This window comes from Pithys albifrons, chromosome 17 (assembly GCF_047495875.1).
Source record: "Pithys albifrons albifrons isolate INPA30051 chromosome 17, PitAlb_v1, whole genome shotgun sequence".
In the NCBI taxonomy this organism is placed as follows: domain Eukaryota; kingdom Metazoa; phylum Chordata; class Aves; order Passeriformes; family Thamnophilidae; genus Pithys; species Pithys albifrons.
Window position 1 is genome coordinate 625861 of NC_092474.1, and position 13707 is coordinate 639567.

The 13707-nt window shown below is 42.1% G+C and overlaps 1 protein-coding gene across 3 annotated transcripts in view; it reads left to right on the forward strand.

The window, feature by feature from the left end:
* The window catches only part of LOC139679760 (septin-2), a 36481-nt gene that overhangs the window by 3529 nt on the left and 19245 nt on the right, over window positions 1-13707 (forward strand). For all 3 annotated transcript variants that reach the window (XM_071571788.1, XM_071571787.1, XM_071571789.1), the window contains exons 2-7: window positions 2016-2067; window positions 3093-3192; window positions 4648-4734; window positions 5344-5467; window positions 9914-10048; window positions 10509-10626. In XM_071571788.1, the coding sequence (XP_071427889.1) occupies window positions 2041-2067; window positions 3093-3192; window positions 4648-4734; window positions 5344-5467; window positions 9914-10048; window positions 10509-10626 (591 nt within the window). In that variant the 5' untranslated portion in view covers window positions 2016-2040. The remainder of the gene's footprint in view (window positions 1-2015; window positions 2068-3092; window positions 3193-4647; window positions 4735-5343; window positions 5468-9913; window positions 10049-10508; window positions 10627-13707) is intronic.

A 13707-nucleotide genomic window follows, 5' to 3' on the forward strand; every position in this document is an offset into this window, starting at 1 on the left:
GTTGTGTGTGATCAGAGTGGCTGTTTGGTCGGGGAAGACAAAAGGTGAACATGGTTTGCCTTTAGGAAGCAGTTTTTGTAAGTTATATTTATGGAACAAGTTGTTGTAAATTTAGCTTTTTATGAGAGGCAGAATGATTTTAAAGCCAAATGTGCCATCATCAGCTGACAATGATTTTGACTCTTCTGCTTCCTAATCAAGTAACTTGGGTGATGCCCCAGTGGATGTGGCTGTACTGTCAGTTTAAAGCAGAGGTATTGGGCAATCTGCCATACTTACTGAAACCTGAGTTTCCCCCTCCTGTCTATAGACAGTATTGGGTGGCTTCTTATCTGGCATCACTGTGGGAGATGGGCCAGGTCTGTTTACTTTAGTACTCACTGGCTATTTATGAACTTTACTAAACTCTTGAATTATGTTACTGATTTTATAGACAAGGTGACAACAGTTTCCCAAACTTAGGAGTGAGATGTGGACAGTGCAGTGAGTTACATCTGTCAGTGGGACTGTCTCTTGAAGGGTCTGTAGCAGTGATTGGCTGGAGGTTGGAATGAGTCCTTGCATATTGGTCAAAGACAAATAAGCTCTTTTTTCCCCCCAACCTTTCTTAAGGGATGTTTTCTGAGGAGTACTCAATTAGAGACTGTCAGAAAATGGTTAGGATTAGGACCTCCTTGTTTTCCAGGCAGTGCATGTATTAGACTTTCGTTAGCAAACAAATGAACTGGGTAAGGGGGAGAAAAGACTTTCTTTGCTTGCAGGCTGGCTGGTGTCTGCACAGCTGCCAGGGCTTCCAGTGCCTGCTGCAGAGCAGGTGAAATGCCATGGCAGCTGAACACGTTTCCTTTCAAACTGCAAGTGGCAATTATGCTAAATTTACTTTTCCTTCAGTGCAAAGCTTAGTGTGTCTCTGCTTGGATTTGACTGTCCAGCTGCCAGTGCCAGAGACTGGTCTGTATCCTGCTGCCCAACAGGAAAGTGTTTCTGTCTGAACACACACAGGTGCCTGCCTGGGTCACTTCCCTGCCTTCCCAGGCCAGGAGCTGCCCTGCCAGCAGCCCAAGCTGTGAGGTGCTCCTGCCCCTGCTGCATTTCCTGCCCCTGCTGCATTTCCTGCCCCTGCTGCATTTCCTGCCCCTGCTGCATTTCCTGCCCCTGCTGCATTTCCTGCCCCTGCTGCATTTCCTGCCCCTGCTCGGGGCTGCTCTCTCTGGCTGTGATAACTCCTCTGTAGCACCACTCACATCCTTGAGCAGGGAGATAAGGGCTTGCCAAAGGCCAGCTGTTCTGGGTGCTGAGTAAAGAACAGATTGGTTTCTGACAGCCCTTCACATGGGGATGAGTTGTCATGGGCAGTGTGGGTTAGCCAAGAGTAGTGTCCTACTCAGCAACAGGGCTTGGAAGGGACTGAGAGTAATGGTGTGTTCTGACCCTTCCCTGGGAATCCTGGGGGTCCTGTTCTCATGGGAACTGCTGTCTGTGGGAATAATTCTCAAATGGAGTTTTTGGACAACAGTTACATTACCTTCAACTGTTTGTAAACCATATTTAAGAGAAATATAGCAAGTTTAAAGAGTAAAAATTGAAGGGAAAAGGACCTCCTTATGCTTTTATATCCCACCATGGTTGGGAACAGGGAATATTTGGATTTCATGTTTAGCTAATTAACAACCAGAGAACTTAAAAATTCATTACCTCAGGAGTACCATGCATACTCCAGCAGCTTTCAGTAGATAATATTCCTTCTTTAAAGACAAGGGTGGAGGACAGGTTATTATGACACTGAATTTTAATATTTTGGATTTTAAAGGAATATTTCTGTTTTGAAACTTTCAGGTATAATCCTGTGTAACTTCTTTCAGAAGCAAATATTTTGATTGTGGCCTGTTTATTGTGGTGATCCTTGAACCCATTAGAATCAAATATTATTATTATTATATGCAATTGATCAGTTGAGAATTAAAACTAATGTAATCTTCAAGTCAGCTGACATGCACTATGGCTTTTTTTTCCAGTGTCTGAACCTTGGAGTGACGAAACATGTCTCAGTCAGGTGAAAAAGTAAAGGTAAAGAGAAGGCTGCATAGCCAAAGTTTTGTTTAGACTCTATTCAACTTCTGAAAATACTCATGGTTTTAATGAAGTGGTGAAATTGTGAATAAATGATACCTTATTACTGTTTCATAGAAACAGAGCTTGCATGTGATTCTGAGAATTGGCTTTCTGGTGTTTGCCAGTGTTTGCTTACACAGTTAAAATGGTACTTTTACCTGAGGAAATGTCATTTGACAAACATTCATTTCTAATGTTTTTGCCCACCTGGGTGGGCTTTAAGTGGATTTCTAGTTAATAAATAATTACCTTTTAAGCTGTATCCCCCTGCCCCACTGGAGGTGTGTGGCATTGTGTAACCCCATCCTCATCCTGAATTCATCTGTGAGCAAACACGGGATCCAGGGGGGTCACAGGTCCCTGCAGGGGCTGCAGGTCTTGGGTGGGCCCCTATTGGGTTCTCAGTCAGTGGATAACAGATGGTGGAACAACCTGCCCTGTTCACAGCCCAGAGCTCCTCGAGGGGTTTTCCAGGCATGTTTCTTTTTCCTGCTTTTGTGTTAGAAGTTAAAGATTGTGTAGATAGGTGAGCAGCTTAACGAGCAAAGCTGCATCTCTGTGTGGCTGTATCTTTGTAATCCCTGCATGAGTGCTGTGGGTTTTACATGTCAGCATATGCATTATTTTTATAGAAGATGATAGTAGCAGCAGGTACTACATTTTAACAGATTTTTTGGGATTTTTAGCTATTTTTACACCTTAAGATTAATAATAGTGTGTTCTTGCAAGTTTGCAGATTTAATTTTATCCAAGGAGAGCGTTTTGCTTATGTGTAGCCAAGGTTATCTGGTTTCTGTTTCTGTCACCTTGGTAAATGTTTCAGGGTCTGCCTTGCTATAGGAGCAAAAAATTGTTTCATTCTCTGTTTTTCCTGGGCTTTATGTACCTCTGCACTTTGTTGTGTGGAATCAGCTGAAACTGTTTTCAGCCTTTTAGGGGGAAAGGCTCTCATTTATTCCCAGCCTGTGTTCTCTCCTCAGTTCTCTGACTCGGCAGGCTATGTGGGCTTTGCTAATCTGCCCAACCAGGTTCACAGGAAATCTGTCAAGAAGGGCTTTGAATTCACTCTGATGGTGGTTGGTAAGTCACTTCTTGAAGTGTTTTTGACTGTTGCACAACAATAACAACGTTTCTTTCACAGAGATGTGTCTGTCTCCCTGCTCAGCAATTGACTGGCATGGAGGAAGCAGCTCTGAACCCCTGTGGGCTTTCTAGTTCAGTCTCTTACCATTTTGCCATATTTAGTAGGGGGGAGTATTTACAGTGATGAAAGATGATGACTTTGAGCCAACAGGACATTTTTGTGTTCCTGACTCATTGTCAGATGGCAGGGATGGTTGTTAATCCTTCTTTGACTCCTTTCCCCAACTCGAGGCGTGAAGGCACATGGTGAGTATCTCGCTGTGGAAATGGTGGTGCTGCTGTTGTGTTTTCTGCTGTTCTGACTCACTCCAGTGTCTGATAAACCTGCAATTTGCCTGTTCTGTCAAGGAGCACCTCTGCCTTTGAGGGAGGCACAAAGCTCTCCCAGCGATGAGTTGAATTATATTTGCATTGATTCAGTTCAGTGTTAAACCAGTGGAAAGGACCCCACAGTACTGGCACTTTTCTGCAGTAGTTACTGAATAAGGAAAATGAGAAGGGATGCATAACACTCCATCTTAGTCTCTGGGCTCTGGAGTGCCCTTGAGGGTAATTTGGTGACACTGCTCAGCAGTGTTTGTGAGATAAATGGGTCATTTCTGTCAAGTGCAGAGCTCTTGTTTCATGTAGTTCATGATGATAAATACAAATAACTTTTCCATCACTAAAATGAGGTCAGTACCATCTAAAATATGCCAATTGTTCTAAATACTGACTCCTTTGAGTCCTTGGGTTAGGAAACAAGTGATTTGTTGAAGCTCAGTAGTTAGATTTACAAGTTTAACTTTATTACTTTCATGCAGGACAAAGTTTGTATGACCTGAAGTTACAAAATTATGAAGCTTTCGAGGTGAATTTTGAATAATATCCATTGTGGTTTTTGGTTTCATAGAACATATATAGGCTTAGCTGTAAGGCTGCAAAACTTGACTGTTAATTTGGGATTGCTTTACTCATTCTCCTTCCTGACACTGTCCAGATTCAGTTTCTAGCTTAGGAAAACCATAAAGCACTCAGAAATTTTCAACAGGAGAGTTACAGCTCTTGATTTTGGAAGTTTAAATGAAAAAGGGTTTAATTTCCTTAAGTAGCTGAATTATCTCTAGATCTATTGCCAAAGTGCTGTATGACCTTTCAGCTTCCATTGTGACATCTATTACTGTAAACTTGGAATTTTCATGTAACATTTATGAACACACTGGAAACTTGTTTTTCCGGTGTTTTCAAAGTGCTTTGCTGAACCTTTGATGTTTTTATATCAAAAGCTGGGGTGGATCCTGATGAGCAAATTATTTTTCCTCCATAATGTGGACTTGGAGAAGGACGAGGTGTTTTAAAAAGCTTGGAGTAAGAAGTTTATATGCTTAATAACCTGAATTATTCTGTTTGTAGGTGAGTCTGGCTTAGGAAAATCCACTTTAATTAACAGTCTGTTCCTGACTGATCTCTATCCAGAACGTTACATTCCTGGAGCTGCAGGTAAATGTGGTTTTGCAGTTCCTCCAGCACACATCCTCTGAAATTCCATCTTCTTTCAGTTGACATTGCTTCATTCTCATAACTTCACCCCTGGCACCCTTCCTTCAGTGCTGTCTAGATCCATTTTAATCCTCCAAATTACATTTTGTTGAAATGTCATTTTCTCATTTATATTTTCTTTCAAAGACTCAGCTTTTGTTTCTTCATCAGTTGCTGTTAAAAAGCCAACACACAAACCTTTTAGGTGTCAGTACCTAAATGTGCTTTTGCTTTAATCCCCTTTTCTTCTACTGCTTTTTGCCTGTAATGCCTTAAACCCTGCTTAGAGCTGTAACTCCCTTTTGACAGAGTCTAGCATGCTTTTGAGTATTACAATTTTAATTTGGCATTTTGTCATGAGTAACCTCCCTTTTAATTCATTGCTACTGTTTCTTTTACCAAAATGTGTTAAATTCTGCCTACTAGCTTGTTTTTTTTCTTTAAAATATTTAATGTCATGTAGGTTACAATCCACTTCAGAAGACAGTTCCTCCTCTGTTGCTCTCTCCTGCAGGGGTTTCTGCAGCAATTGATAGGCACAATAACACCCCAAATGTTCCTTTGTTTTAGAGAAAATAGAGAGAACAGTTCAGATTGAAGCCTCTACAGTAGAGATCGAGGAGCGAGGGGTGAAGCTGCGTCTGACAGTAGTTGACACACCAGGATATGGAGATGCCATTAACAGCCAGGACTGGTATGTGTGGAAATGCTGCTTTGTTACAGAGTGTGTGTCTTGCACAGACTCTGCCCCAGTGTGTCTGTTACGTTCTACACCTTCCCCTTTCCATTTTCTAACTGCTCTTTCATGTTTTTAGAGGGTTGGTTGGGTGCTCCAGGCTCTCTGTGGTTCTGCCTCAGAATTAATGCCTCTCCTGCAGTGGGGCTCTCACAGCTGCAGGCAGCTCTTTGTCTCCATGGCCATTCCAAGGGGGTGGAATTCTGATGGAGGGGAAGTTTGTTCTTTGCCTTTTCCTTTCTGTGTCTCTGGCCCATCCAGTTGCCATGTTTTTAAGACAGTGCTTTTTGTTCCCTGTCCTTTATATGTCCCACTAGCAATTTGGGTAGCCACCATTTCCTCTTTTTATGATGAAGTTCCTACTTAGCTCTCTCTGGCCTAAATATTGCTGATAGTCTGAAAGGGATGAAGTAATTGCCAGCAGATACACTACAAAAATACATAATTGCTTTAGCATAAAGACTGTGAAAAAAGACAATGGTAAAATAGCTAGGAAGGAACTGTGGGGAGTTTGTAACAAAATCAGAATTACTAAGTTGATAAATGTAATTTCCAAATAATCATACTCAGGCAATTGTCTTTGGCTGTGGAAAACTTTTTTCAAATAAAGATGAGATATTAATGTGCTTAAGAGGATGCCTGAATTGCTGCAGTGCAACTGGAAGCTTAATTTTGAATGTGCACATGAATGTCCTTTAAGAAGTGCTAACAATATTTATTTTGCTTAGCTGTTAATTTTGTTGACACTGGTTGGTTTGTGGGGATGGTAATCAGGCAAACAGAGTGTGGCTGTGCAGAGAAAGGAGGCATAAAACTAACACAGGTTGATTTGAGTCCTTCAGTGTGAGGCAGAGATCAGGAAAGAGACAAAGAGCTGGTAAAATAAACATCTGGAATGCTATTGGCATGTTTTGTAGTCTTTCACTGACAATGCTGTGTTATCTGGAGTGTTCTGAACATTGTTATCAGACAGGGGTTTTCTCCTCTTGCTGGGGTGTGTTGTGGGAACACAGCAAAAGTGAAGGCAGTGAAATCCTCTAATGCACTAAATGACAGTTTGAAAGTGAAGCTCTAGTGAGATTTTATTTTTCCTCCTACTTTTCCTACTTCAGTAAGTTGAAAAAAAAAGGTACTTTTGGAATAACACAAAGGCATCTTTCTGGCCTGCCCCGTGGTCTGGCTTGTTTTGTGCACTGTTGACTAGAGCTTCCTTCCGCTGAGCCCAGACTCTGCAGCCTGAGCATTGTGTTGCTGAGAGCTCTTCCTGTTGATTGTGTTCTAATGCCCTTTGTTTATTCTCTTAAGATGTTTCTTAGAGACCTACGTGTTTGGATTGTCCCCCTTTCTTCTTGGAGTCTTGCTGAATAGAGTCATTCCAGGGTGATTCAGACCCAGTAGAAACACTTACTGGTTTGTACATGGTTTTCTGGGACAAATCTTAAACATCAAATGCACGACAGGAACAAATAGTACTTTCATACTGCAGAACAAAAAGATGCAGTTAGTGATACCTCCTTAGTTTTCTTGTGTCACACAAAAGGACTGTGAGTCACGGTGAGTGTCACTGGCAAAGTCTGTTAATCTTCACAGGATGTCCCAGGGGTTTGGATGGACAGACTTTGTTCTGAACTGTGGTGAAGACGAGCTCAGTGCAGCCACCTTCCTTCCTTCCTTGGTAGTTCAGAGGAAGGAGCCAGTTTGAATTTGTGTTCAGGAGCATTTCCTGCAGTCATGATTAAATGGTTGATGGTGCTGGTCCAAGGTTTACAAAGCCCTTTTTTTGGGAAGGCTGCAATTAGTGCAGGCTGCTTGTTTTTCAGGGTGCTGAATTCTACTGAGGCTATTTTTGAACTGAGGTAAACCAAACTGGCACAGTGTCTTTAGGAGGCAGCAGTCACTGGTAGTGTTCCAAATATCTTTCTGCTGAGTAGGTTTCCAAGTGGCTTTTGGTCTCTGTGCCTGGATGAAAGGGCTTAATTTTAGTATTTGACTTTGATGGATGGGAGCTGAGGTAAATTTTTATCTATTTTGTGTCACAGAAGAAGGGCTAGTAAGGATTATGTGCTTTAGAAGGTCTTCTGGATTGGAAGAACAACAATAGTGGATTGAGAAAGGAGTTGTTACAGCTTTAGTGCAACACATTTTCTAAAGTAGAGCATTTCTTGTTTTCCAGATGCCATTGTACTTAAAGCAGCCTGTAAGGAAAGGTGGAGGTGAACCACAGTTAACCATAGTGATAAGTTCTTAGGTTCTTTGTGAAGCTTTAGTGCTGGCTGGAGTTCTGTATTCTGCAGTCAAACCATCTGGAATTGTGCCTGCAGCAGTTTAGGTGTGTTTGGAGAATAGCAGATTCTTTTGGGTGGGAGGTTTGACACATTCAGCATCTCTTCCATGTGTGAGTACATTGGGATCATGAGGGGAGCATGTACTTGAAGTAACATCTCTCATGAGACAGAAGAGAAAGGAACTAATCAGGGGAGGAAAGAAATTGTTTGGTGCACAGGTTTTTGTGTGAAATCTGACCTGGAGAGGATGGTTGACCAAAGCAGTCTACAGATGAACTCGTTAGATCTTGCTGATGGTTCACTTTGTTTCATCTTGCTTTTGGTGTCACAGGTCATTCTTTGAGAGCTGCCCTCTGGCTGCTGTTAGCTTTATTTTTTTAAGCTGTCTTAAGTTATATTCTCTGGGTTTTGGCAGCTTCACAATATTGTTCCCTTTCCCCCAGTGGGTTTACATGCAGCAGTGGTGTTGTTTGCTGTTACCACACAGGATGTGCTGTGTCCAAGCAGTGACAGCACCGTGCCTGAGCCAGGTGTTTCCCGGAACTCAGGAGGTCCGGGACACTGACACCGTATTCACAGGGAAAATTGCAGCTGCTGGGGGGAGAAAACTGCACGTAAACTAATGGCATTGCCAGAGCAGTGTGTGATAGTTCTTTCCCATTGTTAGTGCTTGGTTTCTGACCTAGTCTTTTATGTCTTCAGTCCCCTTACCTTTTACCAGCCGAGTACCAGAGAAGTATCACAGATCAACAGGAACATAAACATGTTGTTGTATTTCTACCCATTTAGGTGTTAAGGTGCCTGTTCTTAAAAGAGCAGCACTAAGGTGAAAACCTCATAAATTCCATGTTTTGCTGTGTTGTCCTCTGTAGTACAACTTGGAACAGCCCAATCTTGCTAAGATGTAAATGTGTATGTGTGTGCTTCTATGGATTTATTCCTTCTCAATCCAAATGCTTACTCAACCTCAGAAAATCAAATTCCTTCCAGGATCTCTTCCATCCTTCCTAGTACTTTCTTTTATTGTCTTCTGCACAGCCCTGCAGCCTGGGTTGAATGTTGTGTGTGTTGCAGTGTTTGCCAGCATTCTGTGTCCATTTCCCAGGTTACTGGTGTTTTTCTCTTACCTTGTCTGTTTCCTCCCTGCACGTCTCTGGTCAGATTTGTGCCTTCTCAGCAACAGAAATGTGGACGTTCCTATTTTCCAAGTTAAGCTTCCTACCTAGTTGTTCCCCGAGTAGTTTAAGACATGTTCATGACACACAACCATCTGCCTAATCTTATCTGCATCAGTGTGTTCATTTCCCTTCCCCTGCAGTACTCAATATAAAGTGTCCTTTTCCATTAATGGTGTTTGCAGGTGTCTGCATGCTCTGGAATAGCTTAAATGATCTTCTTACTAATGCATTGTGGGTTTTTTCTCTCTAGTCACTGCTCTTTCTATCTCAGTAATCAATGTGATCAGATTTTGTGCTGCTTTACTTCTTTGTAGGGAATATTTTAAATTGCCTTGAACTGAGTAGGAATTATTCTTCTTTGTCAACAGGAAAGGATTCTGTAAGGTAACAAAAATAGCTGAATAAATCATGTGATGCTCAAGTGCATGACTTGCAAATTATTTGTACTTAATTCAAAGAGACCAGAATACCAGAATTTTCATAGGTAACTACAGAAACCTGGCTCTGGGGTCAGGGCTGTAAATCAAGAGGATATCCGGGATGTGTCATTTGTCAGCTGGTTTAAAAACAAACACTCACCCTGTACCCCCAGAAAAGAGGCAGAAAAATCCCCCATCTTCTGTTCCTGTCTGTGTTGTCTCAGCACTGAGTGCTTTCTTTCTGAGCTTGCACTTGAACTTTTCATCCAGTGAACAAAGTAACACTTGAAAGTGGCTCTAGGCATAAGTAGACACTTGGTGGTTGTTAGGAAAATATCTTTTTGGCATTATCAAAATATTTTTCCTCAGTACTAGATACAATGCTAGGAAGTTGAATTTTTTGTAACAGGAATGTTTTTAATAAAAGTGTGATTCCCCTCATGTCCTTATCTTTTCTGTGATTCTTCTGTTATTATTTTAAAGCTGATGTAAGATGCCTCTCTCTCTCCCCTCCCATGCCAGTTTCAAAACAATTATCCAGTACATTGACAACCAGTTTGAGCGGTACCTGCACGATGAGAGTGGGCTGAACAGGCGCCACATCATCGACAACAGAGTCCACTGCTGCTTTTACTTCATCTCTCCTTTTGGGCATGGGTAAGAAACACTCCTGGGCTTTTGTATTTCAGGGTGTTAGAGCTTGTTCATAAGCCTGTTCATGACTTGAACTGGTAGCTTAGCTGTAATGTTAATTGAGTTGCTCCCCAGCCCTGTCAGTTGGCCAATGCAATTAAAGTGGCCTTCTGGGGATTAGTGCTCTGCTCTGCTTTGTCCTCTTTTTGGCATTGAATATTGTTTTAAAGTATTAATATTGTTTATCACCCAGAAACATAAGTGCTTTTAATATCCAATTTATTATATAGTGACAATTTTAATTACAACTCTCAGTGACACAACCAAGCTGATAAGCAGAGTCTTTGGCTTAATTTATTATGGAAATACTGTTTATATAGACACTTGAAAGAAATATTTTTAATACGTTTCATCTGTTAAAAACACAACCAACACAAAACCCCATGCCTTTATTTAAATCCTTTTTCCCCCTACTTGTTGGCAGGCTGAAGCCATTAGATGTAGAGTTCATGAAGGCTCTTCATGGAAAAGTCAACATTGTCCCTGTGATTGCCAAGGCCGACACGCTGACGCTGAAGGAGAGAGAGAGGCTGAAGAGAAGAGTAGGTCTAACATTGGTCATGAGAGCAGAGCAACCCATACAGTGCTAAAGCAAATGTAAAGTAATTTCTACCTGAAGAGAGGTCAGTGATATTGGCCAAAGACATAATCTTCAGGAAGTGTGAGGTGGGAAATGTTCACTGGAGCCTGATGGGCCTTATCAGCTGCTGAGAATGAGCCCATTCTTGGCTCCATTGATCTGAGCAGTGGTGCTCCCACCAGAGCAGGTTTTGAGCAAGGTGGTTTGTAACAAGGGCTCAGATAATCCTGAAGGGCACCCACCTAGACTGGCCCTCATGTAGTGCAGTGCCCTGAGTGCCCTTCAGTGGTGGGAGTGCCTCAGGCACCTTCTGAGAGAGGATCTTCAGGTTTGGTTTCATCTGGAACACACTTGGGTTGGCTCCTCTGCTGCAGCAAACTGTGGGAAAGCTGGTGTAAGAAAACTGTCCCAAGAAATGGAATAAATCCTATCCCTGAGGAAGTCAAAAGTGGGGACAGTTGTGACTGTGTGAACCTTGTCTGCAGAGGCAAACATCCACTGAGCAGGGGGAGGGTATTCATGGAGAAGGGAGCAGCTTCATGGGGAACTGGGTGAAGGGGGGGAGGGAATGAACAAAAGGTCCATTCATTGAGATAAAAAGGACCTCTAGATCTTGTTGGGAGAAATTCTGTCTCAGCTTCTGTTTTGTTCCTCCACAAGTGCTGTAAGGAGATGGCAAGTGCACTGTGTGCAAATTGAATGAAGTAATAGGGAAATAATAAAGCAGAAATGTGGCTGATTATGCTGGTTTTATTGCCTCTCTTTTTCTGTGGCTGTACTGACTTGGTGAAAGATTTTTATCTCAGTGATAGTGTTTGTGAAGCTGTTACTTTTTATAAAGAAACTGTCTTTGGTCTTTCAGCAGTTGTACTTCAGCTCAGTTTTCATGGGTGCTCACTTGTTAGTTCAGCATTTGGGACCAGAATGATGTTGAAAGATTTTAAGGAGGCATTTAAGTGGCACATGAATAATTTTACAATGTAATTCCCTGGGAATTTGAGTGTTCTGCTTTGTCAGTTGAAATACACAAAATGAGCTGATATAAAATAGGTTCTCGCTGCACTCATCTTCCCCAGAAGCAGTTCTTAGGTGGAATGAAGAGGAACACAGTCTTGCCAGGTTTCAGTACTTGCTGTAGTTGTTTGGGGACTCTCACCTGTGTTTTTATCTGCTGCTTGATGGTTTGTCTTGGGGTTGGGCATGGCACAGTGCCCGTGCTGTGTGACAGTCACTTCTCTGTGTTGTTGACACTGGGTTTTACCTGAAACATGGCAGTGGTGCAAGCAAATGTTCCCCAGTGTGAATTGGGAGTTGCTTAGTTTGCAGCAGAGTTCTGTACATCATGTTAGATTGAAGGTTTATGGTGTGTATTTATTATGGAAGATGGAGATGAATCCCAGTTTACAAATCCTGTGATGAACAGATTGATTTAAAGGCAACTTCTTGTGACCATATTTGGTGCTAATCCACGTCCAACCCTTTCTAGTTTGAGCAAAGTTACCTTTAACTAACTAATCTCTAAAACAGCCTTGGCTCAGACATATGGACACCACATTTGTGCATTGTCTGGGTCCAACGAGGTGAATGGCATCTGTGCTCTCAGGGAGTGGGTAGGAAACAGGTAAACAAGTTTTCCTTATTTTTATACTGCAGCAAAGGTCACTCTGCAAACTGAGTTTATATAAAGTCAAATGTATAATGTGGTTCCAAAGCTTTGAAAGTCAGAGCTACTGTATATTGTTCTAACTCAAAGCATCTTGGCCAACAGAGTCTCTAATCAAGAGTAGGAATCAAAGTCCTGCTTTGCTGACGCAGCTTGAAGTCCTCCTTTTTTTAGATGTCTCTGCCATTTGGCCCTCAATCTGAAGTAAAGTGTTTTTGTTTTGCTGCTCTGGGCCAAGCAGCAGATTAGCTTATGGTGCTTGCAAAGGAAACCCAGCTTGGAGTCATTCCTGTTTGCTCTTTCTGGAATTCAAAGTTATTTTGTAAAACTCTTGAGTGGGAAGAAATGCAAGGCAGTTTCACAAGCTGTGCCATGCAAGGCTGCTAAGGAAACATGCTCAAAAGAATGACTTCATGAGAGGGGAACTAATATTTTGACTTTTTTTTTAATTTCCCATGGGAAGGCTAATCTTTAAGAACACAGAATCCTCTGAGGCCAATAAAATTCAGATTTGAAGAAGCAAAATGCTGTTTCATTGTTAGGACCATAAAATACGGTTTGTTTTTATTGCAATTCTTTTTCCTTTCAGGAAAGCAGGAGGTTTAATAGCTGTAATATATTATTCTAGCACCCCTTGCTGTTGGCTTTCCCGTTATTGTTTCACTTGCATTTTATCTTCAAGATCTCAGCCAGGTTAAATGTGCTCTCTTGTTTTATGCAGCTCCTTAAAGGCATCATCCCACTGCAGCACTGCCCCACCTACCCCGGCTGTGCATCTTTATTATCATTTGGTGACAGTTTAGTTCTCTTCCATTTTGCAAAGCAGTGACAACATGCATTGAGCTAAATGCCATTATGTCAGTGTAACTTAATTGCTTATTGGCAACACTTCTGCCCAAATTTCTTTTTTCTTTAAAAAATATTGCTGCCTGTGTAGGTGGGGGCTCATAATGTTGAATTCAGTGCAAGCACGTGTGTGAGTGCGGGGGATGTTTATATACCTGGCAGGAAAACATTGTCAGGGGAATTGCTGTGGTTCCTACATGGTCCTTCCTCTTCCAGGGATCTGGAGAATTGTTTTGTTTTAAACAGCTGTTTGCTAATCAAGTTCTGGTTGGACAGGTTTCATTTATACCGTGGCTGTCGGTTGCCATCACAACAGAGGATTGAGGAACCCAACAATGCTCATTGCAACTTCTCATAGACTCAGAGAATGGATTGGGCTGGAAAAGCCCTCCAAGATCATCCAGTCCAACCCTTGGTCCAACTCCAGTCCCTTTACCAGATCATGGCACTCAGTGCCACGGCCAAGCTCAGCTGAGAAACCTCCAGGGATGGGGAATCCACCCCCTCTCTGGGCAGCCCATTCCAATCCCTGAG